We start from the raw sequence: 26,080 nt of genomic DNA, 5'->3' as shown, positions 1-26,080 counted from the left end.
TATTAAAGACCGATTGCCGATTATTGTTCAGAGACAAAGTGAAAATCAGACTTTTTCATCTCTGATTACGTCTCATGCCTTTTACATGCATATCGAATCTGAGGATTTAGTAACCACCAGAGTTTGTTAAAATTCACAAGACTTATACATAATCAGTTTAATTTAAAGCCTGAAGAGAACCCTGAAATGTTTATTCCATCATTTCGACTTGAACTAGACTGCTGTCGTCATCTTAATGTTGCAGTATGACAATTGTGAAGGACTGCTTAGGAGAGATATTATGTCAGATGTATTTAAAGTGCATGCAAATCCTGGATGCCAGTAATACATGTGGCCTCTTGGACAGGCTTTTTCTGCTCTTTATGGCCTCACTTGGTTTACATTTTTCATTGAAGAGTGGTGTGGAGAGTGTGGTGAAAGAAGAGTATGAACAAACTTAGTTCCTGTATATTGAAATGACAATATTAATACTATCGTGATTACATGTTTTCTGGATAAAACCTGTAACTTTGACTGGAGATGCACCGATCAGTTTCCCTGGTCAATACCAATTTCCATTTGTCCTCCATCTGTTTCTTACTTATTTAGATTTCGAATGATTTTTTTTTATTATTATTATTTTCATAACACCTAAAAGAGGAAAAAAAAAGTGCTGCAAGATCCAGACTCTCGGCTGCTGTAACACCTGACTTTTCCCACTGTGGGAGATTAAGGGATATTTCTTTTCTATTCTTTTTTTGATAGTAGTTTTAAATCCAATAGATTATCCATATTTTATGGGGGGGAAAAAGCATTTATAGCTCTGGGAAAAAAAAGTCCCTTAAAAAGTAGAAGTTGATGAAGCAGTTTCAGTTTTAAACGTTTATTTGTTCACATTATCTTTAAGCACTTTGTGTAAATTAACCCAGCGATAGCCAGGTTCTCAACCATGTCTGAAAAACTAGTAGAGAAACTTCAAATTTTTCTTGACTGCTGACATATGTGGTTTTCTTTGATGTTTAACTTACAAGTTTTTTCTTCTTTATGACTCACATGTCACTTGTCAGAAATATTACCTTTTTTCTCTCACTCCCAATTGATTGAGTCTTTAAAATTGGCTTTATTCGATCACATTCGTGTATGACTTTTTTTTTTTTTCGTACAATTTCCACAACGATGGATGCAAATCTTTACATTTCATTCACTCACTTGGAACTTATTAATCACCCCAGAAAATAAGCTTATAAGATTTTAAACATCATATCATTGTGCTTGCTCAGGAATTGATTTATTTCTTGCTTCTGCGTTTTAAATCTTCACAAAGGTAGAGACGCGTTGCTATTTTGCTGGCTGGAAGTGGCGACAACATTACCCAGACACTGATCAAGTGCAGAGCCTGCAGGGGCCAGGCTCTACGGCTCGCAGTGCGTGGCCCCTACACTTCTGGCTGCTCACGTTGAACAAAACACAAACTGGCAGTTGGGGCTGAGGGGCACAAGCCTTGAAGCCTGAGAGGCTGGCAAACTAATTCGAAAGCCTTACGTAGTTAGATGAGTGTTGGAAGGGTGGAGGGAAGGATGAAGTGTAAGCAAAGAGGAGGGATGTAGAAAGGAGAGAAGCTGTGCTGAGTTTACAACTTCATGTCAGGCTAAGGAGGTCATGAATAATAGATGCAATCAATTACTTGATTAGGAAGTTCAGGAACAGCCACTTCCTTCTCATATCGTTGGGATGTTGTCTAAGCACACCGTAAAGATTGTAAAGCCTTTTTGGCTCATTGAGCTGAAAACAATGGGATAAGAAGCTCCTCGTCAAATGTGATGTGGTTTGCAGAGATGATGGGGACCCTATCATCTCTGTAACGTAAAAATAAAAATAAATTTTTACTTGAGAAATGTGAACTTTAAGTAATATCAGCATATATGTTGAGCACTTTAACTTTGCAGTTCTCATTCCAAATCCTCAAAATAGATCAGTCATTCAGGAAAACCTGATTTTTAAATCAGACATTTTCACACCAGTGGTGAGGTTCTTCTACCAGAGGAATCTTAGTGGTGTGAGAAAATATAATAAATTGCGCAGAACTGTCGAAGTTCTGCTAATATGCTTAAGGAGAATAAAGGAGGTTGGCCAGCGCAGTCGTCTTTGCCAGACCATTGGACACTTGCAAGTCGACTTGATGGATAATATAGACACTCACCCCAGTTTTGCGGGAGTAGCATTGACAGCAATCGCATTATGGCAACGACTTCAAACCCTAATACATTTAGCATGTTTCTCGCAGAAAGAGCTGTGAATATCTGCAGCTTTCATTTGGTATCACAATTACAGCGGTGATTGTGGGGATGTTTTTCGTTCTTTGTACCACCATTACTAAACAACCCTGACATCTCAGACACCGAAGCAGACAGAATTTTTAAAGATCGTAATGAAGTGAAGAGGTCTGGGTTGGGTGGGTGTTTTTTTGCCAATTAGATGCTCCTGTCTAGCTGTGTTTAAACTGTTTCTATCCTTTGTCCCCTACAGGACTTTAGGTTTGTGTAACTTTCTGGAGAAAGATGATGAACAAGGTTGTATTGTAGTATTGAGGTGAGCTTATAGTGCCTTGCTGGGGAAAAATTTTGCAAAAGCCTAAAGTAAATCTATCTTGTATTGCTGCATCATCCCAGTTGAACAGCATTAAAAAGACATTTATTTTTACTAATTTGTTTCCTTCATTGTGCATAGTGGAAAGATAAACCTGGGTCTTTTTCAAATGTTTTTATTTCTCACAGTTCTAGTCATTTTAAACTTTTTGAAAGTAGTTTTGCATTATCTTTAGATAAGTATCTGTTTTATTGCTGCCATTAAGTGATGAAGGTCGACACACATCTGCCTCAAGCTGGGCTTAAACTGTGCAGTTTGTTTTCTTTTTGGCCGTTTTCAGCTATGACATGACGTAAACGCACGTACAGTGTGAGAACATAATTCATAAGCTGTAAATTATTGAAACCTCCAATGTAATCATACAGTTTGAGCTGCAGCTGATCACAACTGAAAAAAATAGTGCAATTTATGTCCAGCCTTACCTGAATTGCATGCTCTCTGTCTTCCCTATTTTGAAGAGTAGCTAAGGTAAAGAAGTGCTGAGTTAACAATAAAGTTCCTGAATACTCTAATCTTTATAAAAAGTAAATTATGCATAATTTTACAGCAGTTTAATCGTGGTGTTGGTGATTTTGTATCAACCAGTTTTAACTTTGAAGTTTTTCCTTCTCACTAAATAAATGTGGTACAGTTAAAGTTTTTTGTTTGTTTTTCCAATCTCAAATGATGCTGTTGCCTTTATTTGACCTCGAGTGCCAATAAATGTAAGTGATGTCTTTTGCTGATATTTTTTTATTCCTTCAAGAATGAAAAATAAACTACTAAGGATTTCAAAAAGCACATCTGCTGTCATTTTTGAGTCCTTTTTCATACATAGGATAATTTACATTTGTTTTAGAAAAACAAAATGTAAAACTAATTTGAAGTGTAAACAAGCATGACTATTGTGCAAGTATTTGTTTGGAGCTTTGGAGCACACACTGAGATTTGTGGTCGTTTCTTGTCAAAATATATCCCAGTTATACATTAATCCATAAAGATTTTTTTTATATTTTTTTTTTTTTGCCAACATTTTTTTCCACTGCTACTGATTGTCGACTTTGCTGAGAAACAGATGTTAGCATTTTGTTTGTCAGCATGTGTAATTAGTAGCATTTGCATATTTACTTTTTTTTTTAACCCCCATAAAGCTGGTTTTCACTTTATAAAATATTAATCTATAAGCAAGTAAGTGCTTCACGGACTTCTTGAATGAGACTCCTAAATGCTTATTAAAGCTTTTACTATAATTAAAAAAAATAGATGTAGATGTGGAGATGAGTAAAGCAATTAATGTGAAATTAGAATATTTTGTATTTCATATAAGTTAACCTTCTCGTCCGTGTTTATGCCTTCTGAAAATTGTTTCGGTGCCATTTTAAAAAATATGTACAATGCCTCAATTAGACAGTTGCATGCCCTGAAGAGCTGCTCCGTATCACACTCCCTGCATGCGGATCCACCAAATGCTAAGTACTGTCACAGCATATGATACCAATGCCATTAGCCAGGTGGCTTTCATTACCCAAATTACAGCTATTGTTTATAATTAATTATTTGTAAATAGGAAGATTCTGAATATAATTGATGGCTTGAATTTCCCTCATCTCCTATTAATTAGCTTGATGGGATTTTCAAGGCTTTTCAGTGTTTTTATTTATTTATTTTTTCTCCTATTATGCTTGAGAGTCTATTACGCTGTGAATGCAGAGGGAAATACTATTAAAGCTATTGCTTTAACTTGGAATTTTTCAGATTCACTAGTGGATGTTCTAGCTTAAAAGAGCCTGAAGCACTGACCAGACACCCACACTGGCTCAATGACAGAGTGAAAGTCCCTAATTGTTTTTAATTTAATCTGCAGCTTCACTATTTTTGGTGCCAGTGCATATTAATGCTCTGTCTTCTGTTGTAAGGATGGGTAATTAGGTTGAAAGTGAATGATTCCCTAACTGCTCTTCTGTCTACCAACCTTCTGTTCTTCCACGTTCACATTATATCCTAAATTTTCCTTCTTGAAAATATAGGGAGGATGCGCTGCAAGTCTCAAGACTTTTTAAAACCGTTTCTGTCCGTTTTATTATTTAACAAGATAGAGAGAGCGTTCGCAATGTCAATTTTCATTTGAATGAATTTGATGAAGTGTTGCCATAAGAAATATTTTAAGCAAACTCTGAAATAATATTGTCGTCTATTCTTCACGGGTGTTACCGATTGTTCTTGCCATGTGCAATGAAGATGACAAACTGTGCCTCTCAAGTGCATGCACCACTGGTAAAAAAAAAAAAAGAAAGTCAGGTTTTTGAGACTTAAAAAAATATTGAAACATGGTTAGACTAAAACAAGAAACCTTTAGCTCAATGTTCTGTGCATCACTAAAACAGGAAAACATGGAGGTGGCAGCATCATGTGGTGAGTTTTTTCTTTACTCAGATGTTTTTTTTTTCTTTTCTTTTGCAAAGAAAAGAAAAAATGGAGAATGAAATTCCACATCTTGTCAGCTTTTAACTAAAACCTCTAGGTGTCTTCTAGAAAGCTTAATATTAAAAGGGATTTCATTTTTCAGCATCTCAAAAATCTTATGAATTACTTCACCTGAAAATTATACAAGATCTTTTTTTTAATTAATCAGGAAAAATATTTGGAAATTATTTGGCATCATCTTAAGTTTTTGCTGTTTTTTATGCAGTAATCTTGAGTTATAAGGAAAGGAGGTGAACAAATCAGAATGATGTTTGTCAAACTGAGGAAACAATTTGACTTCAGTGGGGTTTAGTTTATTTATTTTTGGTATTAAGGTATGCTAAGATTTTGAAGAGTAATGGTTTGAAAACAGGAAACAGAACATTTTCATCACACCATTTCTATGTTATAGCACAATGCTTTTGGTTCTTTTGACCCACCTGTGGACCATTTCTTTTTTTAATCAAAAACAATTTAATGTTTCAAAAAAGTTCATTGTTTTTAGAACGGATATGCTTTCATGGATATTAAGAGCAGTTAATGTCCCTTTCAAGTTAAAGATTTAGCAATTAAGCAGTAATCATGCTCATTAAAAAGAGTAATCCATTTAAAACCTAACAGATGTGGATTCTGACAGGGGAATCGCGTTGGTCCCCTGCCAACAATAAGGAATGTAATGTTGCTGAAATACTCAGGTGCAAGGCTTGAATGTGGGAGAGTTGTGTGTGTGTTTTTTTTTCTTTCTTTTTTTTTGCTGCAGTTAGTGTCCACATGTTGACGGTTGACCATTTAATGGCCTACTTAATTGCAGTGGCCCCTGCATCCCTGAGTGTCACTGGAAATTAAAACTGAGTTGGAAGGTTATTTTACTGAGAGCTTTCCCATCTTGTACTTGAGATGAAACTTTTCGGTCCCTGGCGATTTTCCATAACTTGGTATCCGATGAGGGTTCTCTGTGTGATGGGTCCAGTCTAAATATGATCAGTGGTAAATAAAGCCATTTTAAATTCAGCCAAACTGCACAGCTACCAAAAACCACTGGGGACAATTGCAAAGCTGTTTACATGTATGTGTAAAATTATTAATTGCTTTTGTGCACATGCACAGAGAAGGTGTGCACCAGCCAATTAGAAGAGCATCTTCCATGCATGTAAATAACATCAACTCAACGGATGCTGTGGGGGTTGGGAAGGGATTTTGGAGGGACTCTGCGTCCCAGTTGCAGCTCCTTTTTTTCCCCAGGTTTGCCTCTTTGCCAGGTGTTTGACATTGACTGAAGCTGAAGATGAATGTTATGGATCTGACTGGCTCCTGAGATCCACAGCTTCCTGCTGTGAAAGTTTCTGTTCTCAAAGCCCAACAGTTTCCAGGGAATGACTCCCGAGTTGTCCATATGTTAACACTGTATATTAAAAAAAGAACATTTTCTGCCTCTGCATGCACTGCCACAGCAGTCAAATACAGAATCTCATTGTGGTCATCCAATTTGCAAATTGGGTAAACTGGGAGAGTGTGATTGTTATCAACAACTGCCGTAGAACCCTTCACATGATTTGCATAAATATGATAAATGTCTCTCAACATTAGGCGTGTTTAGATGGGCTCTGAGTGGATGTCCAATTTATAATAACATAAGCTGATTAATATGGGTGCAGCTTTGCATATATTGATGACAGAACCAAACAAGAGTGTAGTAAGGACTTGCATAGAAACAAAAATCAGGCTTCGTGTCTCTCATCTCTCATACCACACACAAGCTCCCCCCACGTCATGATGGCAGGAACTCTTTGTCAGAGGTGTTCATCTGGAACAACTTTGCCACACTTGTTTTCATGTTCTTTTAGATTACAGGGCAGCTGGCCCCAGCTTTGAAGCTCCCCTCTCCCTTTGTCTCTGTGCAATGCACTCTGGTAATTAACTTTGTCCTTCTTTTATTTGTTCCAGTCACTCGCAGTCCACTCTTCTGAGCATCTTCTCCCTGGAGTACCAGGTTAGAAGTTTTCTTCCTTTGTGAGCCCTGACAGGTGCCTAATTGAATGATGAATGTCCCTTTATTTCTTTGTAATTGAACTGCCAGCTTTCTGATTGGTTTGGAAGACCCCCACCTCCCCTCATTCACTACCCCATTTATTCCCCCCAACATACACACACACATGCACGCACACACACGCACGCACACCTCTGTCCTCTCCTACTTCACGTTCACGTTGAGGTCCTTTTCCTGCCTGAGCCTCGGTGGATGTCTGCCAAACCTTCCCATCCATCTGTCTAATAACATCTAGCCCCTGCTTATTTGGTGGACCTGTAATAAATTATGCTAAACCATTATTATTCTGACAATAATAATTTCCCTGTGTAGTGCGGCTGTGTGTGCTAAATGTTTGCTGACTCGCACTGTCACTGCTGCTTTCCACGGCTGACAGCGGATGATGATAAATGGCCACTGCCGCCAGTGGCAGAAGGCAGCACAGGCAGAAAATGGAGTCATTTATCATCCCACTGACAGGTGTCAGTCACATTGCCCGTCTCTGTGGAATTACATTTTTTTTTTGTGTGTGTGTGTGTGGTAGCTTTTAAATAAGTTTTTAACCAATGCTCTTCCTCTTTTATCCCCTGTCCTCGTGCCTCTCCGCAAAGGATGGCAATTGAATTGCATGAAAATGTCAGAGTGCGGTATGTGTATAATGTCAGGGATTGATCGAAAAAGAGGAAATGAATACAAGGTTCGGGCGAAGCAGGTAGAGGAGGAGGAGGAGGAGGAGGGAGGGAGGGCGTAGGTTTGAACAAGGCTGCTTTGGCACACCTTGACCTCCAGTAAACCTATTGAAATTAAATTACTGCTCCCACAGAAGAGAGTGCAAGAGTATGGCTTAACGTGGGGGTGCTTTGGTTGGGTTGAATTATGTCTACTACCAATAATAATGATAATATGTATTATTAAAGATCTGGTCATTTCATCCTTTCTCCATTTTGTATGTGACTTTTATAGCTAGGATGGAAATTTAACCATCCGCCACAGGACATTGCATCAGTTTGAAAGGCAGGGATATTTCAAAGCTGCTGTGACAACTTCAGATTTTATGTAATTTTCTATTGTCTACTTATTTTATGCTGTGGTCTACCAACAACAGCCAGTTTTGACAAATTGTCAACAGGACCAAATTAGACCAGCCCCAAATTGCATGGATTGACAGACAATGTTCAGAAACTAATATCATTTTTAATTAGCATGGACTTGAGAATTTTGGACTATTTATCTCCACAATTAGTCAGAAATACTTAACTACATTTAAAACCAAAGACTATATTCCTGGCAGATTTAGGCTTAAAGTAATATTTTAATTGGATCAAGATATGAGATGGTAGATATGAGTCTCCATACTATAGGTAATGTTAGTGGCCCAGCCAGAGTCCTTACTTTACCCAGCTAGAGAATATGTGGATGGAGCAAAATATGAGGGTGATGGTAAGGAGACCTTCCAACTACAAAAAAAACAAAACAAAAAAACAACTGGAGCTTAATACTAAAGATAATTTATCCACCAGTGGGGAAAAAAAATCAAAAAGCTGGTGAATAACCATAGTGCAGAGTAATTCTTGACATGCAAATATTATATAAATTAGTTGCTGATGGGGTAAGTTGTACCAGAGGAGAAAAAAAAAATGTTTTTCAATGTTTAAATTTTATTTATGTTTTATTAATACATTAACTTGGACTTATTTCTATTGTGGCAGAAACGAACTAAAAGAACAATGTCAAGACATCATGTGCCAGATGTTATGGAACGATACTATCAAAGGTATTATTCTACACATTTCAATTGATTCTAAGCCTTCCTTTCCTATTTTTGTTTCTGCCATTTGTATTTACTTTATTTTTTTCTCTCTCTCCTAATTGTGGGTTTATCTTTATCCAGACATTCTATGACTGAGAAAGGATCTGGCCAAAGTTACATGCAGGATCATGAGCCAACCAAACAAATCGCTACTCTGAATCCGTTCCCTGCTCTTACTTGCACCTGCTAAGCCACAGTTCTGTTCTCACTGTCATATTAAGAACAGAGAAAAAAACATTAGACATTTGCCTTACGCAGGCTTATGATGGGATGATTATGTGTAATTCAATGAATGTAGCTAAATTGAAAAAACAACAAAAAAGTCTCCAACAGGAAAAGCCTCTTTGCATATTGCAATTAGCCTTTTATCTAGCTTATTAAGCCATTGTTCTGGAGAAAATAAGCCTGGATAATGCACTTCTAATCCACTTAGAGGAGCAAACCTCAGAGATGATCTTGGCGAGATCTGAGGGGAGTTTCTGCTTTAGCTGGCAAGGGAAAAAAGGCTTTCTGGGCGGCAGGGGTTAACTAACTATCAAATGCTTGTCTGGCTTGAAGGAAATTTGAAGCCCTCTGAGCAGTGCTGTTTTAACCGCACTGAGCCTGCCATATGCCACCCAGGGCAATGTCATCAGGGACATTAGCATGTCTTGGCTAGCCTGATCTAGCCCCCTCTACCCTTCTGTCTTTCTTTGTGAGCTGTTTTTTTTTTTTCTTTTTTTAACCACTTCTGCTGTTCTTTTGTTATAATGAAGGTATCTGAGTGAAACCAAGGTTTGCCCCACTGCTCCTGTCCTGCTGGAGTTGGCAAATGAGGTAACAACACTTAGTTTAACTTATTTACGCATCTTTAAAACACAAACTCAGTTAATACTCTTGGCATGAATGGATAAAGATGTCTTTGATTCACTTTTTAGATTTTCTCCCCTTGTCTGTTAGTCATTATCAAAATTGGGAAAATGGTTCTCTCCATTACCAATTATCTAATGTAATTAGCTTCAAGCTCCATTAGGCAGATGTAAAAATAGTGTTTTGTTTTATTTTGTAATTTTCCAAATTGCAGTTCACACAGAGGTGCCACAAAGTGTGGATAGGTGAGGAAAAGGGTCAGTGGTTCATCCCTCTCTTTATCACGTAGTTGTTTACTTTAGAAGCTGAGTATTGTCTGCACATTTAAAATAGTATTTGTAAGTTATTTGTATGGTAGATGTGGGATAGGCTTCTACTTAGGCTATATAATTTATTTTTTACTTTGTCCTTTAGGAGAGATTAGTACTCTAAGTAGCTTTTTATTCTACATATATTTCTGCACTGGAGTGTTGGGTTGTTGCAACAGTTGCAGCATTTTGGTGAAAGTGTTACTAAAGACGAAGAATTAAACACTTTATGCATTTTCAGTTTTTAATTCTTGCATTTATGATTGTGTCATTGTGAACCAGTGTTTTAAATATTTAGTAGCTTAAAATGCTAACATTTTTGTCACAGCATTTCCGCTTTCACACATTTTGCTGCACACTTCCAACCAGCTGGCTTGAAGAAAGCTACTTTCCAGTCTTAATTTTTAAATTTAAGTATTTGGTAGAAAATGGGGACAACCACAGTTCTGGAAGCTGATTTCTAATGGGTAGTTGGGGTGGCTATAATTTTAAAGATAGTAGGGGAGCAAAAAGGTGTGATATCCCGGTATAATATTCTGCACAATAAGCACCTATAAACATTTAAATTTAGTGGTTGTTAATTCTTTGTTTTGGTAAGTTGTTATGTTTTGTTTCAATATGAATAACTGTTGACTTTGTGTTTTTGATTAAAGCAGCCACTTTATTTATACAAGGTTGTATTTAAATAGTCTTTTACTGAATTTCAATAGGGCCAGAATATGAGAAACTCATAAAAGCACATGCCTAACTTAAATGTACATTTCCTTTTTCAGTCTCCTCTTTTTTTTGCATTGAAATAAACCATATAATCAATTTTATCATTTAAATTTAGAACTTAATGTTATTAGTTCTTCCAACGTAGAGGTTTCTTTTTTTTTTTTTTTTTAATCGGAGCCCTGAAAGTTAACAGCTATTAGTCTCTTTCTTCTTAATTGAAATATTATTTTTTTTCTCCTGGAAAGCACATAGATAGCAGTCTATGAACCATTTAACTGTCATTTTAATATGCTACTTAACATTTAAACCAAGCACTCATACCCTCCCAGACTGCTAATTGATGTAGTTTCATGTCTTTATGAGATAATATATCTTCAAAAGAGGAAAAAGATTAACTGAGATGAAAGCTATTTATGGGTATTTTGTCTCCAGAAGAGAGTCTATGAATAAGGGAATCTTAACTCACTGTTTTTCAAGCTTTATGGGGATCTTTATGCAAATGTTACACGTAGGCTCTAGTGCAGGTGCACTCGTGGAGCACTTCATGTGACAGCCATTAGCTTTTTTTGGATAAATGATGAGAGTATTTTTTTTTTAACTATCTTAATTTTATTTGCTGGATTCTTGAGTTCTGTTAATCTTATACACATGTTAAACTCCTAAACTGGAGAATACTGGCTTGAGAATGGAGACGGACTTGTGATTAATATGAAAATTAAGGAGATGCAAGTACCTGAACTAATCAGGTGGTACTTATTCAGGCTGAACCGGCAGAAGTAATGCTGCCATTTTTCATGTGTCAGTTTCATAGAATCTGCAACTTTCTTGTTATCCAACGGTGTGAGGGGACAGGAGGGCCAATAAAAGGAAGAAAGGCTGGTGAGAAGCAAAGCAGAGATGATCCGAACAACACCAGAACCGAAGAAGGGCTGCTGCAGTTTAGGGTGGCAAACACAGAGGCAGAAAATTTATCAGGGGACCTAATAAAGACGCAAAGCCACACCCTAATTATAACAGACATGTTAGGAATTTTTACAAGCTCCTATTTGCAATATTATGGAAATGTTACCAAATGCCATAGTGGGTATAAAGACATTGTTTAGACAGAAGGATCTCTGCCTCTAGCATTATCATAATGCATCTGAGGAAAGATGAAACACTCCGTTCACTGCAGCAAGCTGAGTGCAAATTCACTTTTGGTCTCCAATTATGCTAACAAGAGGAAAAATGTTCAGTGGCTGTAAGAATGTTGCTTTATAACAAGCTGGTCTCCAAGCAGTGTTTTAATTCCCTCCACACTGGGGAGACTGAATGCGTTTGTACTTGTATGTGCTCTATACGATGTTTAAATAAAGGTCAACTGCAGCTTAAGGAAAGCCGACATCTCTATTTCATATATACATGTTTTATTCATTCATTCAACTGTATTTGTCTAATTAAGTTTGCCTTAACAACATGCTTCTTTCTTGTGAACAGATCACTGCAATGATAATGTTTGAAATTTGATGGAATGCAGTGTGCAGATAAAAATATGGTCTGGTAGAGACCTTCAGCATCAATCATTAGTGTTCTCCTACCTGTCAGGGCTTCTCATCACTCAAACCAAAACACCGCTCACCTATAAGGTGTCTTCGTGTTCAAAGAGTGCTAGAGCCATAGATTTTATTCTTCCCATTAGGGACTCAATTCGCATTGTCCCTGAGGTGTGTCCTATTAGTTGCTGCTGTTTTGCCTCGGTGATCATTCTATGATTAAAGCTCTCTGTTGTTTTTCTTGCCTGGATGTAGCATGTGCGGCTTTTTCCCTTACAAGATGAGAGGCTGGGAATGTGTCTCTGACGGAGGCTAAGGCGATTCAGGCAGCTGCCTCGGCTGTCTAACAGTTAAGCTATTGTTCTTTTTCGAAAGGTTATTGCAAAGCAAGGGTTTCAAAAACCAGATTGCAAGGGGATTGTCAAAAGTTAGGTCAAAGGTTAGCAATACAATAATACAATTTAGAGCCATTAAGATCATTATAATGTATGACATCACTAAAACACAGACAGCTGGTGTCAGGTCAGCGCTGAAATTTTTAACCTCTTTGACAAAACCTTGCACTTCAGAATGTGTGCAACTTTGATGTTTTTCACACAAACCAGATCTTCGTTGAGGTTTAGCAGTTTCTTCAAAGTGGCTCGCAAAAGTATTCATACCCCCTTAACATTTTTACGTTTGTTGTGACAAATTTCAGTTTATTTTATTTAGGTTGTGTGTGACATACCAACACAAATGAGACCTTCAGAAGTCATCTTAACAACTAAATGAAGTTAATTTCTGTGTGACCTAATTCCAGTATCAATCCATCTGTACTGGGAAGGCCTTAGAGGTTTGTGGGAGAACAATGATGCACAAACGACATTATGAAAAAATAAAAACTTGGTATTGATTTGAGTCAAAGCATAAACATGTTTTAGACTTGCTCCAAGTTTTGATTAATAAATGATTTGTAATCAATGACATGACTTGAAATTGGTAGTCATGGCAACATAAGCTATTTTTTGTTAGGAACGGGCAAAAATGTCAATGTCCAGATGTGCAGAGCTGGTGAAGACCTAAATCAAATCCAAATTCACACCACTTTTTTTTAGGTTTTTATTTAAAATAGAAAACATTGTTTTCTCTCAACTTTGTGTTGGGCTGTCCATAGAAAATTCCAATAAAAAACTAATGTTTGTATATGTAATTTGGTAAAATGGGAACAAGTTGAAGGTGCATGATGAGATACTGTTTGCCTTTATTTTAAAATAGTAATAAATCAGCTTTGAGACCATAATCTTTCTAAATCTGTTCCATTTTTTTTTTTCTTGCTGTGCAATTTGTCCAAAGGTGGATCTGTCTCCTACTCTGATGGCTCGTATTATCCTGGATCGGTTCCTTAAGGACATGGACGGCGGAATGCGTGAGTAACACTTTTCCATTTGTCACTCCGGCAATCTTCTGTCTAGTCTTGATTGTAGGACTTTGTCTGTTGAACCTCTCTTCATTTGAGTCAGAGGTGCAGTCTATCAGCTGTATATTCAGTCTGCCCAACTCTAATAAGAGATGGACAACATTTAGTGGTGGCCGTGTCCCGGGGCACATGAGTGGCAGTTAAGTCTTTGGAGAATCACTCTGCTTTCCACGGCCGCGTGGATTAATGCTTCCTCACCTCATCTGTGTTCTTTTTAACACTTCTGAATTGTTTCTCTGTTCACCCTAATCTCCGATTGCATCCTTTTACTCTGGACCGTCTCTTTCCTGTTTCTGTATCTACCGCTGTGCGCCTAGGAATTTGAGTTGAAGAAAACCGTGACAGAAAAGGCGAACTGTTGCCCGCCAGTGCTGATGGAGCACCACAGGAGAGCAGAGCTCCAGAAGCAAATGTTTTTGTTGAATTTGTCGAAGAGAATTTCCAGAAATGCGTATACAGATGTAAAGTTTGTTCATCTCCTTGATGGTCGTTTCTGCCGCTTTTCTCTAATTTTTGTCGCGCAAAAATAAAAACGTTTTCCCGTTCTCCTTTTATTTTACTAACTTAAAAAGATGATGTCGATATAGTTCCTCGTTGTTTCAGTTTTTCCGTCAACTAGCTGCATTTGTCTGCGGGGCAGTCAATACTTTTGAGAGAACCGCGTGATGTCAAAAAAAGTCGTGCTTCCAATTTAAATCAAGAAAGAGATTAAACTGGATGTGTGTTATTTTCAACTTCACCGCAGCACAGCCATTTGTCAAAGTCAAAGATGTGATTGCTTTGGACCCGATGTTATCCACTGCCTGTCAAAATACCAGTCTGAGCAGCTTGTAGAACAGGGCGTTCGTCCAGGAGAGCTAGTCGCCGCACATAATGGCATTCTGCATCAGTCCATCTCCATATTGTAAAAGCATACTTTAATTGCTGAGGATGATGGAGCTTATAAAACATCCTGGATGGTAGTTTATTTATAGACGCACAGAGTTTAGCAAAAGTATCCAAACCTGTCTTTCGGAGTAAGTGCAACTTACAGAAATTTTATTTGGAGTTTTTTGTTTGGTTTTTTTTTGTGATGGGGGAGGGAAAAAAATTAATAATATTCAATAAAATCTGTAAAAATCTGATAAGTTTTAATACATCTAAATAAAATGTAGCACAACCAAATTTCCCTTCAGTTACTACCTAAAGAATAAATGGAGTGTGTGTGTTTGTAGCTTAATTTAATTGGGTAGAGAGGTTTGTTGAGTTAATCCGCAGAACGAAATCCCATGATTTGAACATCATGTGGAGCGTCGCTTAAGCATTACTCAAAAATGGAAAGAGTACGCGAACCTACTACATATTCCAAAAGACTTTCTGCTGCCGTTGTCATAAACGCTTGTTCTAAGTGTTGACTTGAATATGAATGCATGCCATACTTGTTCAAAACGATGTACTCTTTTCTTTTTACTTGACAATTATACACACTTACTGTATGTTGGTTTATCACATGAAATCCCAATACACAGTGTAAAAGTTTGTGGTTGGAACATGAAGAAATGTAAAACTCACCTTCTGCAGGTTATAAATGAGTGTCTCTTGTAGGACTAGATGGTTGTCAAACAGTATATTCTTTTTAATTTGTTTATGCTTAATACTTTGTCCTCTGTTATTATTGCCTAGAACATAGATATGAACGACTTAGGAAAGTTTATATTTTCATGTCGTCCTTTTCCCAGTCGCCTTCTTTAACCCAGTGACTATGCAGGAGGGGGTTCTGTTTTGACTGAGTTTCACTGCAGTCTCCCTTTGACCCACTCGGCCTTTCCACATGAATTGCTTCCCACATAGGCTGTGGCCAAATCGTCGAATCTCCCTCTGAGTATATTAGGCCCCAGTAATGTGTTTCCACCATGAAACAATGCAAGGATAATTGTCTTTGCTGGCGATTAGCTAACAGGTTGGTTCAGTGCTATTGGCAGGCACATCTGTCATGCCCCCTCCAGCCCCAGACCGCATTTCACCGTGCATATGTTTGTGTGTGTTGCGTTTTAGTGGAAGTCTGCAGGGAGGGCAGGCAGGCTCACTGCAAAGATCAATAGACTTCTATATAAGGGACATTACCCCCGACTGGGTGAGTGGCTTGCCTTTGCCTAGCACCGTTGTTGTTTTTATTCCCTTACTCTTTTCTCTTGCATTTAAGAGAAACAGGAATGGGGCCTCTGGGACTATAGAATATATGTACAATCACCAGCAGTGGATCAATAGAGAGTTTTAAATTGTTTTCTGTACCGTCCTTGTTTTGTTTTTGCTTGCTGGCTGCTGTTGCCGCGCCCCCCTCCCTCCCCTCCTGCCTAGTAGCTGCAGATGCCACCACACCTCAACATGATGACACCACCAACAATCTGCCTCTCCTTCTTCTCGCAGCTCAGAGTATTGGAAAGGGCATCAGTCACGCAGAATGAAAGTCTATCTGATGTCGCTCGTGACTGAATCAATATATTCAAAACAGATTTATTGTGTATTGAATATAATATCAGCATTCATAATGTTTTTGGCTCACAAAAATGGACTGGACACCTGGGCTGAGAAAGGTCATGTGCACTCAGTCGAGAAAATCCCAGTGAATGCCTGGAAACTCCTCGTGGGGTTTTGTTGTTTCTATGCAAAAAACATTTGGGGAATAAATTGATGACGCTTCAACTTTTTTTTTATTTTTTTTTTTAAATAAAGTAGATCAGCAATGATTGCGACATTATTTCGTTCTGATTTTGGGAATTAAAATAATCTGATTGTGTTTATAGTTTAACAGGTTAAAAATATGCAGAGCAGTTCAAAGTGAGCAAAATACGCAATGCTTTATTTAAAATTTATGTTTTTATTGCCATTTTAAATCCTTTTTAATACTACATTTGTGTTATGTTAGAATCAGTTGAACAATGTGAAGAAAAAAAATCTTAAGTAAAGGAAATAATATTGGCTCTATGGATAGACTGCAGTCTATAATTTATGGTTAACCAAAAATTTAGATCATAACTCATCATCCGGAGACAACTTTGACATTTAAATAACCCATAAACTGCTCTGAGTTGTTACTTCTGCTATTTTTATCATCAGTTCTGCGAGACACAAACAAATGACAGATTTATACTCCACAGTATCATCAAACATTGTCATTTTTGTGTACGTCTTAAACGAACAGCAGCACTACCAAATGTATGTTGTGAAGAAGCACAGCATGCATTAATAACTTTCAGAGCAATATTTATGAGCGTTTACACTGTGTGAACTGATAGTGTTTTTGGCCAGAAAGAATACATTTTAATATTTTTATCATCAGTTGTGTTGTCATAGTAATAAATATCAGGATATATTGTGGTACAGTTTTAATAATGTATTTAGGTATATAAATATAATAAGCATGCCATTGAGCAGAATGATGACAGAACATCTTTTAAACATTATAATCTTTATATCTCGTCTCAGCTTACTTTGTTTTGTGCAACAGAAATACCACATTATTGACATTGTATTTCTGGATTTGTAGAAAACCCTTAAGTCACCAGCAGACAAACTGGGGGAGCTCATGCTCTCCTTTTCCTCCTCCTGCTATCTTTCCATCTTTCTTTCTATTCCTCTTTTGACAGGAGCTGATGTGCCTTTGGATTTAGACTTTTTTTTTCTTCTTTTTTTTTTTGAGGAGGCAATTTTGCGAGCTATTTGACCTTTTCCATTTTCCCAAGGCCCAGTTCCAGATTAGATTGCTACTCCATGTTTTGTAACTATGTGATTTGGCTGCCTTTAAGATTTATTGTCACATTCCTTTACAGAAGCCTTGTATGCAGCGTTATAAATGTCCCGTGTTTGATGTTAACACTGTGAGAATGTTAGTGTCTGCCATGATCTTTTTAGTTCCTTGACAGAATTCATAATGGCTCCAGTGTTTTGCTGATAAAAAAAAAAAAGCACATCGAGAGCTGAATATTGCACTCCCGCTTTATCCAGTGAAAATCTCTTAGCGTTCACCATGATTGTTATTGTTCTTCGAGTGCACCTCTCCTTTCTTCTCTCTCGCACCCCTCCGCTGTGGGGAGCTGGTGTTTGTGTAATTGCAGCCTTTTTTTTCAAATAATGAGAGCAAGGGCTCTTCATTAGTGAGAATGGGAAGCGGTCGGCACAAATGCAAGTCTGTGTGGATGCGCTCGTGTGTGAGCGAGGGAGGTAAGCAGCACCATGGCACTTCACTTGACAAGTATACTAATTACTCCTTTTCTGTATAGGAGCTCCAGTCAGCCTTTGCCACAGTCTAATGGCCTGACCTGGGAAGCCTCTCTTCGTAGCACAGCCTCCCTAGGTCTAATATTACTACAACTGCACATGCACACACGCACACACACACACACACACCCACACACACATTGAAATGTAAAGTTTCATCTCACTGCTATCAAGCAGAATCAGGTGGAAGGAGATCAGTTCTGCCCCAGTAACCTCTTCAGGGACTGGGTTCCTCCTGCACAGGAGAATACTACCTCATATTATCATCTAACACCCACACACCACCAGTTTAAAAAAATAAAAAATAAAAAGCATGTCCCCCCCCTTCCTGTGCATCTCCGACTCTCTTCCTCCTTCCAATCTTCAGGGCTTTTTTTTTTTTTTTTCAGTGCGGGAGGATAAATTTAAAAGGAGTAAATTGGAAAATCAAATGAGGGCTTTAGGCAGCCGCAGAGATTTGCGGAGCTGTCGGCCAGCGTTGGAGAGCCTCATCCATCACGTCCCACAAGTAGTCAATTCCTCTAGTATCTGTAAATGTTTTCAGATATTAGCCAATTTATATGCTCCGAGATTCATCATGGAAAATCAGCTTCAGCGGCGCACATTATCAGAACCTGTCTCTCCCCTTGCTCCGTGAAGTTTGATGAACAAGCGCCCCTCCACAGCTCAGTGGGTTGTGCTTGGAGGGGGGAGAGCGTGGGGGGGTATATAACGAACATGGGTAGCTGCCCCCCACCCGCCCCGCCCGGTGGAAAGAAGTGGGTTTTTTAATTAATAAACAAACTTCCAGAGGAGCTCATCAGTGTCGAGGGCAATAACAACTGCCATCCGTTACTGTTTATCAGGGTCCTCCCTCAACAAATGTTGCCATTTAATGAGGTTTCCCTATGTTTTATTAATTATTTATTTTTAGATTTCCAGATAATGACTTTCTTCAGAAAAGAAGCTTGCACATAAGTAGGCAGTGGAATCCAACATCACTGTTGTGTGACTCTTACCTCGCAGTGTATGGCTTATCTTGCTTTGGAGTTGCACATGACAACAGACTTGTGATTTGTTTACACTGGTTGTTTTCTTTAGCAAATCCCAATGGAGGCGTAGCGTTTCACATCTATTATTCTCCTCTCCTCTGTTCTTTTCCTGCTCAGATGTTGACGGTGTGATACCGTGCCTTAGTAAGAATTTATACCAACATGGGACAATTACAGTAAATTTGGTGAATGTTTACAAGGTGCAAAGTTGTGCTGCAGGGCTTTGTTCTCTGTGCCTGCTGTTCCTGAGGATTATCCTTTTCTTATTTTCCAGCGCATTTTTTATGCACGTGTTTGAAAAGGAATGAATGTGTGTACGCTCGCGCGTGCGTGTGTGTGTGTATAGCAGTAGAGAGGAGCTCCGGGTGTCATGGAGGTGTGCTGCTGTGCGAGGCGGGGGCGTCTTTAATAAATGTATGCTGATGTCGGAGGCTGCAACGATGCGAAGGATGCGAAGGGCCCTGTTGTTATTTACTGCTGTGTTTGTGCGCAGCAGCGAATCCCCGGCCTGCAAATGGCATTACAGCCTGTGATGAATGAGCATTAGGGTAAACTCATTTTAAAAGCATCCTGATTTATTAGCAGCCCTGGCCTTCCATTTTCATCAGGTCAATGCTTGGCTGAAATTCCACAATGTCGGCGCCAAGGTCACCTATTAATGGCTATTTTTAACCCTGTCGCTCAAAAAAAATTTCAGATCACTTATTGTGGCCATCAACGAAAAATACCAAAGAGCTATAAAGACACGAGATCTGGAGGTCTAGTTGTAGACGTGTGTAGGCGTTATGCGAGAGACCAAAATGTGGCGGTGGTCAACCTCCAATTATGAGTGCTGGTAAGACAAGAGCTGTAATGGCCAAGGCTTGCCTTCAGGGAGGTTTATTACACACTACTGTTTTGCAGAAGCAGCGTCAAATCTATAAAACGACCATTAGGAAGAGGGGGGAAAAAAATCAATCAAAATGCCATTAAAGTGGAATAAGTTGCCAATATTGCTGATGTGGTTGCAGGTCCTTTGATTTTCCTTCAGATTATTAGGCACAGTCGAGTAGTGACTTTGTTAAGGGAAACCAGTGTTGTTGGGGAGTAATATGTCTCCTGGCTTCATAAAGTTTGCTGCCTCATATTTCCCACTTTATTGATTATCCATTATCATTTGTCAAGAGGTGTCCTAACTCAAGGGGAAAATATAACCCTCTTCACCGCGGCCTGCACTGCACACGAGCGCGGTATGGATCCGAGTGTGAAGGTACCAATCTCTGAGAAAAATGAGCAGCGAAATAAAGCACAGCCCCTGTGCCTTGCAGCTCTTAGAGGGGAGTGTGGGGTGACGGGGTGAGTTGGTGGAGCGTCGTGGCTGGAAGAGATAGAAAACAGGTTGCAATAGGAAGAAGAAAAAGAAAAAAAAACCCGATAAAGCTTTGGCAGGAAAATGGAGAGACAAAGACGCAGATGAAACAGAAGAGAGATGTGCTAAATAGGCTTTGTTCTCATTCCTCCCTCCATACTTTTTATTTGAAGGAAGGGATCACATCTGTCTTTGTTCACTCTGTGGGGGGTGCTAACGATACACCCAGCTCACCAGTCAAAACGATGCACGGTTTTGAACTCATGAGAACAAGATGAGACTTTAGCAATAATTTGGGTAAAATTAAGAACCTACTTTTTGGGGGAGCCCAGAGGTTACAAGATCTAACAGTTTTAAGGAATATGTAATGTGTGTAGAATATTCTAGCCATGGTTATGCTCTTATATTAGAGATGGTTATCGTATTACTTATAATCGGAGTGGGAAATATATCGTAAGAACTAATCATCCTGTGTCTTTAACAACAAACTTCAATAGAATATGTTTGCAAACCCACCCAAAAAACTTATGGTAAGTTTGGGATTGTTACCTTTCCTGATCAAACTGCCTTATTACTCAGATAAATGTTAAAATAAAGTATGATGGAGTATAGCTACTGTGGATTGTTTAGCAGCACAGTTACACAATTGAACATAAATGGTGTCATGAAGTAGACTTTTTGATGATTGATGAGGTTTTTATTTTGTTTTGTTTGTTTTTTTTTAAATCTAAGTAGTGATGGATTTGTTTTGCCAATAACTTGGGATTTCAAATTAGTTTTTATCATCGCTTCTGTTGTAATCACAACAAATAGCACAACATAAATAAAAAAAAAAAATCCTGATTGTGCAGCTCTACTACTGGATATTACTGGATAATGGATATTTTTTGTGTCTTATTATTGAGGTATTTGATCGATCTATGTATTCCGGACTTTAGTGTAGAGAGGACTAAAACAGCTAAATAGCCTATTAAACTGGAAACTACCAAACAGATGCCGACTGTAGCCTTGTTAGTAGGTAACAGTTGGTCAGACTTACAAACGAGTCAAAAGTGGTTGGGGCTTCTTCACTGCTGTTGTTGCCAAATGCTCACAGCCAGCTAGCAGCAAAATCTTTAGTTGATGTTAGATCGATTTCCTGTTTTACTTCAAAGTAAGTGTCTCGGACATAGGTACAAGCTGTTGAGCTTAAAGCAATTGCCTTTATATCTGGGGATCATAATAATAGCTGAGACCGACTTAAAAAATTATAGTATGACAGCATTTGGATAGCAGTTTACAAAAAATAACTTACTATGACCCCCTGTTCATTTATCGTAAAAACTGATGGCAAAAAATGATTTGACATTGGTTAGTTATGTATAATTTTTATTTATTTTTTAGCACACTAAATAATTATATAATTTACTTCTTTTTTACCATAACATTTTAAGCGCATTCATGGTGTTTTCATTTCTCCGGTGGATCCAGAGAATCTCTACCGTATTGGTGCCTACACCATCCATGCCTAAAATGTGAATAGAAACATCCCATCACATTGTCTGCAAAGCTGCACATCTGTCAGATTCCTCCATAGATATATCACTGAAATGGCACGCCTCAGCCGTTTCGTCACACAATGATACAATCCATTTAATTCAGGTCTTTTTAAGAAGTGATTTAAGGAATTTTTTAGCGTTTGCTGTAGCGCCAAGTCAATCCAGCATGTTCTCTTTTCCTGATTTATAATGTTAGTCAAGCAAGAATGGGATGAGAGATGCAGAATACTGCGCGTTCATAACAAAGATAAACTACATGAAGCGGCTGTGCTGTGGACTGAAACATTTATCTACGGAAAATCTGCATGAGCTCTCTAATAGACAAGGGGAGATATACGACACTAACTGCATGCACTGTGTTCAGGCTGCTTTTGCGGTCTATATTTGCTCAGTGTGATGGAATATGGACTTTTTCTTTTCTCTATTTAAGGCAACAATGAGAGTTTTTCTTTTCTTTTGTTTTTTGCAAGCGTATTTTGTGACGCAATAGATGGGATAAAGATGCAAAGATAATTTTTTCTCTACTGATACAGATTTAAAGTTTTCTAACCTGACCACCAATTTTGTCCGTTTTTTTTTGGTGTATTAGATGACAAATGTCCTGTAGATCCCTTGGGTGTAGTTTGTAGTCCTTGAAAATAATCACAATTTATGCTACATCAAAAAATACATCAAAGTGCATTTAGTTGACGTACATGTTCGTAGACTGAAAATGGTGGTAGTTTTGAATTTTCTTAGGCACTGCTGACCTTGTTATTCATGGTGATCAGACAGGAATGTCAAAAGTTGAACCATGCACGACGAGGTCAAGAAACGGTGGCCTTTGTAAATGGGACCTCTGCACAACCGCTACGCCACACAGCCCCACTGAAGAAATCTGTTTTATTGCACTGACTAAAAAAGAAAAAATGTCGATTTCTGAGATAGGAAATTGTGAAATTTGGTGCATCTCAAATGAAGAGTTATGTTTACTTTCTCCTAATTATCCTTCTCATCTTGATTTCAGCTTCCAAAACCGTCTTAAACAGCATGCTGAAGGAGCCGTCACTCATCCAGGACCACATTCTGGCAAATAACATCTACCAAGTAAGGCTTGTACATTTCTCCAACAAATCCTAATAGATTAGTTTAATTCATCTTAATGTAAAGAATACATATTTGTTTAGAGTACATTTATGTTTGTTGCCCCATTATTTAACTGTTTCGCTCATAAACAAAGGGGTTTTAAATGTTACTTCTGCACCTGATCAAGAAACACTTGCCATCAGTTGTTAATGTTTTCTGATGAACTCACTTGGCAGCCAGCGGTCACGTGTGCCAATCTGCCAGCATCTACTTTATTTTATTTTCCCTCTCTTCTCAGCACTGTATGGGCTTTTCCTTACTTCCCTTATACCATCACTTTTTTTTTTTCTGTCTTTTGGTGTGCCGTAATATTTTTCCCCTCTTTTTCAGTGCACAATAAATGACTGCTGTTATGGACCGCTGGTAGACTGCATCAAACAGTATCCTATCCCATAAAATTTTAAGCTTGAAATTGACGAGGAGCTATTGAAAGGGGATGAGATGTGTCTGGCTTCACCTGACATAAAAGTTCTGCTTCACAGAGTGAAGCGTTTCATCCTGTCTGCTATCCTACTCTCACCAATCCGAGGGCTCGAAGGCAATGGAGCGAAGACTAAGAGGAGTGGATAGGTTGATATAAATGCATCTTCATGTGAATTCAGGAGAGGAGACAGAATATTCTCTGATGCAAAAAATAAAAAATAAATAAAAGTCAGACATTCCTATGTAAAGATATAAATTCTGAATATTTTTTGCTGTCCTTGGCAACACTGTAAACACCTGTGCCAGCTAGCAGGACGCTGACTTTGCCCCTAGCGTAAGGGAGTCCAGATTTTTTTGGGGGGAACCAGCTGGGTAGCACACCAAATATTTCCTGGGGGAGGAGACTTATTTGAATGATTGTAAATGTGTATGCATGTGTTGTTGTCTCTCTCCAGGCTTTCTTGAGTGCAGTGGGGCTCGGTTGTTCTGTTCACAGCCAGTCAAGCCTGTCCCGCGCCGCCCACGTCCTCTTCCTCCCCCTCTTTTTACCATTCTGTGGTAGTCCTCTCATTGTCAGCTGAAAACCTGCTACTCTGCCACGTAGTTCATAATCAACGCCCCACAATTGTACGCATTCAAGGAACGCTAGCTATACATAAGCATGAGAGGAAGAGTTCTTTTATGCATGTGTGCATAACCTCTTTTTTGCTATTAAAGTGTAATCCTATTAGAAAATGCCTTTGTCCTTTTATATAATAATCTATTCATATGTGGCATCAGGCTAAATGCAAGATTCTGCTCTGTGGCAGAAACCGTTGCTCATTTTAACTCAAAATGGCATTTATTTAGAAATGCATTATTTAAAGCAGGTTCTACAGAAATGTACAGAGGACATGCAGTGATCAATACACTCTGTTTTCTCAAAATAGCATTTGTTTTGTTTTGTGCATTAAAGGAACGCACTACAGAGTTTTCTTTAGAAAACACATTTAATTCACCTGAAACCCTGCTGATGGTTTTTGTTGTCCTGGTTGGAAGTGACTTTCACTTTACATTTTTCTTACCAGCTTAATAGCTGCTAGGTGAAGACATTTTTTTTAACCTTGTCGTATTGCATTGTTTTTGTTTTTGTTTTTTTGTTTTTTTCATTATGATGGTGAAATAAATTTCTTGCAACATAACACAAAGAAATACACAAAAAGTCTAATTTGGTAAGTTTGCGTTCAGCATTTTTTACTATTCTCTTCGGTACTAAATAGAACATGGAAACTGACTAGAGTATCTTTCTGTCTTTCTGGAAAGAACTACTCTATCAAGTAAATTTTAAAGACAACAATCATTGCAATACAACACAAACCGTAGCTGACCAATACTCTTCTTGCATTCAGATTAGCATGACCATCAGTGAGTAGAAACTCAAGTCAACAACTGGAGCTTACCCTTATAAACACGGCTTAATTTGACAAAATGCCAATGAGCTAGAAATGTGTAACTCTGTCTTAAATTGGCAAACTTATTTAGTATCAGAAAATTATAGGCTGATTTGTTTGAGGAATGAAGTTATCAGATCTAACTTCTTTCATTTATTTATTTTTTTTATATCTAAGTAAACATCAAATGCTTTTGTTGCTCTATGTTGAAATCCTTGACACTGTTCTCAGCGCTGTCGGCCAGGAGCACGAGGTGCTACTCCGTGACAAGCTGATGGAGAGAAACCTTTCTTTCCTGGGTGAGTCAGTTTTCCAACTTCTGATCACATTTTTAAGTTTAGTTTTGCAGTTTTTATCTTTGGGTGAACACTCTAATGTAGTTTATGGTATAAACTATATACAAATTTTCTTGATATTTACACACTTGGTTGTGATGTTAGCCATTGGTTCACTACTATAGTTCAATTTCAAAACTGAAAATGATTTTGTCATCCATTTGACTGCCACTGTTTTGCCATTATTTTATGTGTAGACAAGTAAATTGCAGCTCATCGTTTTTGTTTTCTTTGACAGGTGCAGAAAGCATTTTGTTGTTGTTTTGATCCCAAATTTGCTCTTTGTATGTTGAATATTACCTGAGTCTTTCTTTAAGGAGTGCTTCGTCCAAGAACTGACATGTTTGGAAATTATTTTTAAATCTCTTTTAGCGCAAGAGGGTCAAACAACCATAAAGAAGTAATTTGTCTGCAGAGGGGTTGATGAATGTTGACACAATTGTCTTACTCTCACTGCATTTTAAAAGTAGTTAAAAAAAATGCAGAGTGGAATTTTCAACTCTCCCTCCCTCCCATCACTCCAAGGTCAGATAAATGATGAAACATAAGTCGTTCCCTCCGTCATTGAGACCGTATCATTTATTTGGACGTGGGAAGCTGACCTTTCTCCAGGGCAGCACAGAGGACTGTTCTGACACAGAGTTCGAGGTGCATGGGGGTGGGGGGGTCGTGAAACACCCTCACCCCCCCCATCTGATAAATGGATTGGAAATAAGCTCCCAAACAGCAGCGATGGCCCATTAATTTTAATCAAAGCTGATGTAAAAAGTTGATCACATCCACATGAGATTATCAACAGCTCAGTGTGTGTGAGTAGAGGTTTCCAAT

The 26,080-nt window shown here is 38.3% G+C and overlaps 1 protein-coding gene across 5 annotated transcripts in view; it reads left to right on the top strand.

Annotated features, from left to right (window-relative positions):
* cdin1 (CDAN1 interacting nuclease 1) overlaps positions 1–26,080 on the top strand; it is an 83,672-nt gene that overhangs the window by 5,453 nt on the left and 52,139 nt on the right. For 4 of the 5 annotated variants that reach the window (XM_016662814.1, XM_016662793.1, XM_007576177.2 and 1 more), the window contains exons 3-9: positions 7,012–7,057; positions 8,803–8,867; positions 9,659–9,719; positions 13,642–13,714; positions 22,946–23,025; positions 23,395–23,444; positions 25,149–25,216. In XM_016662814.1, the coding sequence (XP_016518300.1) occupies positions 7,012–7,057; positions 8,803–8,867; positions 9,659–9,719; positions 13,642–13,714; positions 22,946–23,025; positions 23,395–23,444; positions 25,149–25,216 (443 nt within the window). The remainder of the gene's footprint in view (positions 1–7,011; positions 7,058–8,802; positions 8,868–9,658; positions 9,720–13,641; positions 13,715–22,945; positions 23,026–23,394; positions 23,445–25,148; positions 25,217–26,080) is intronic. The other variant, XM_016662805.1, reaches the window with a different exon arrangement.

Source organism: Poecilia formosa, unplaced genomic scaffold, assembly GCF_000485575.1.
Source record: "Poecilia formosa unplaced genomic scaffold, Poecilia_formosa-5.1.2 Scaffold8, whole genome shotgun sequence".
NCBI classification, from domain to species: Eukaryota; Metazoa; Chordata; class Actinopteri; order Cyprinodontiformes; family Poeciliidae; genus Poecilia; species Poecilia formosa.
This window is presented reverse-complemented; position numbering and strand designations above follow the sequence as displayed.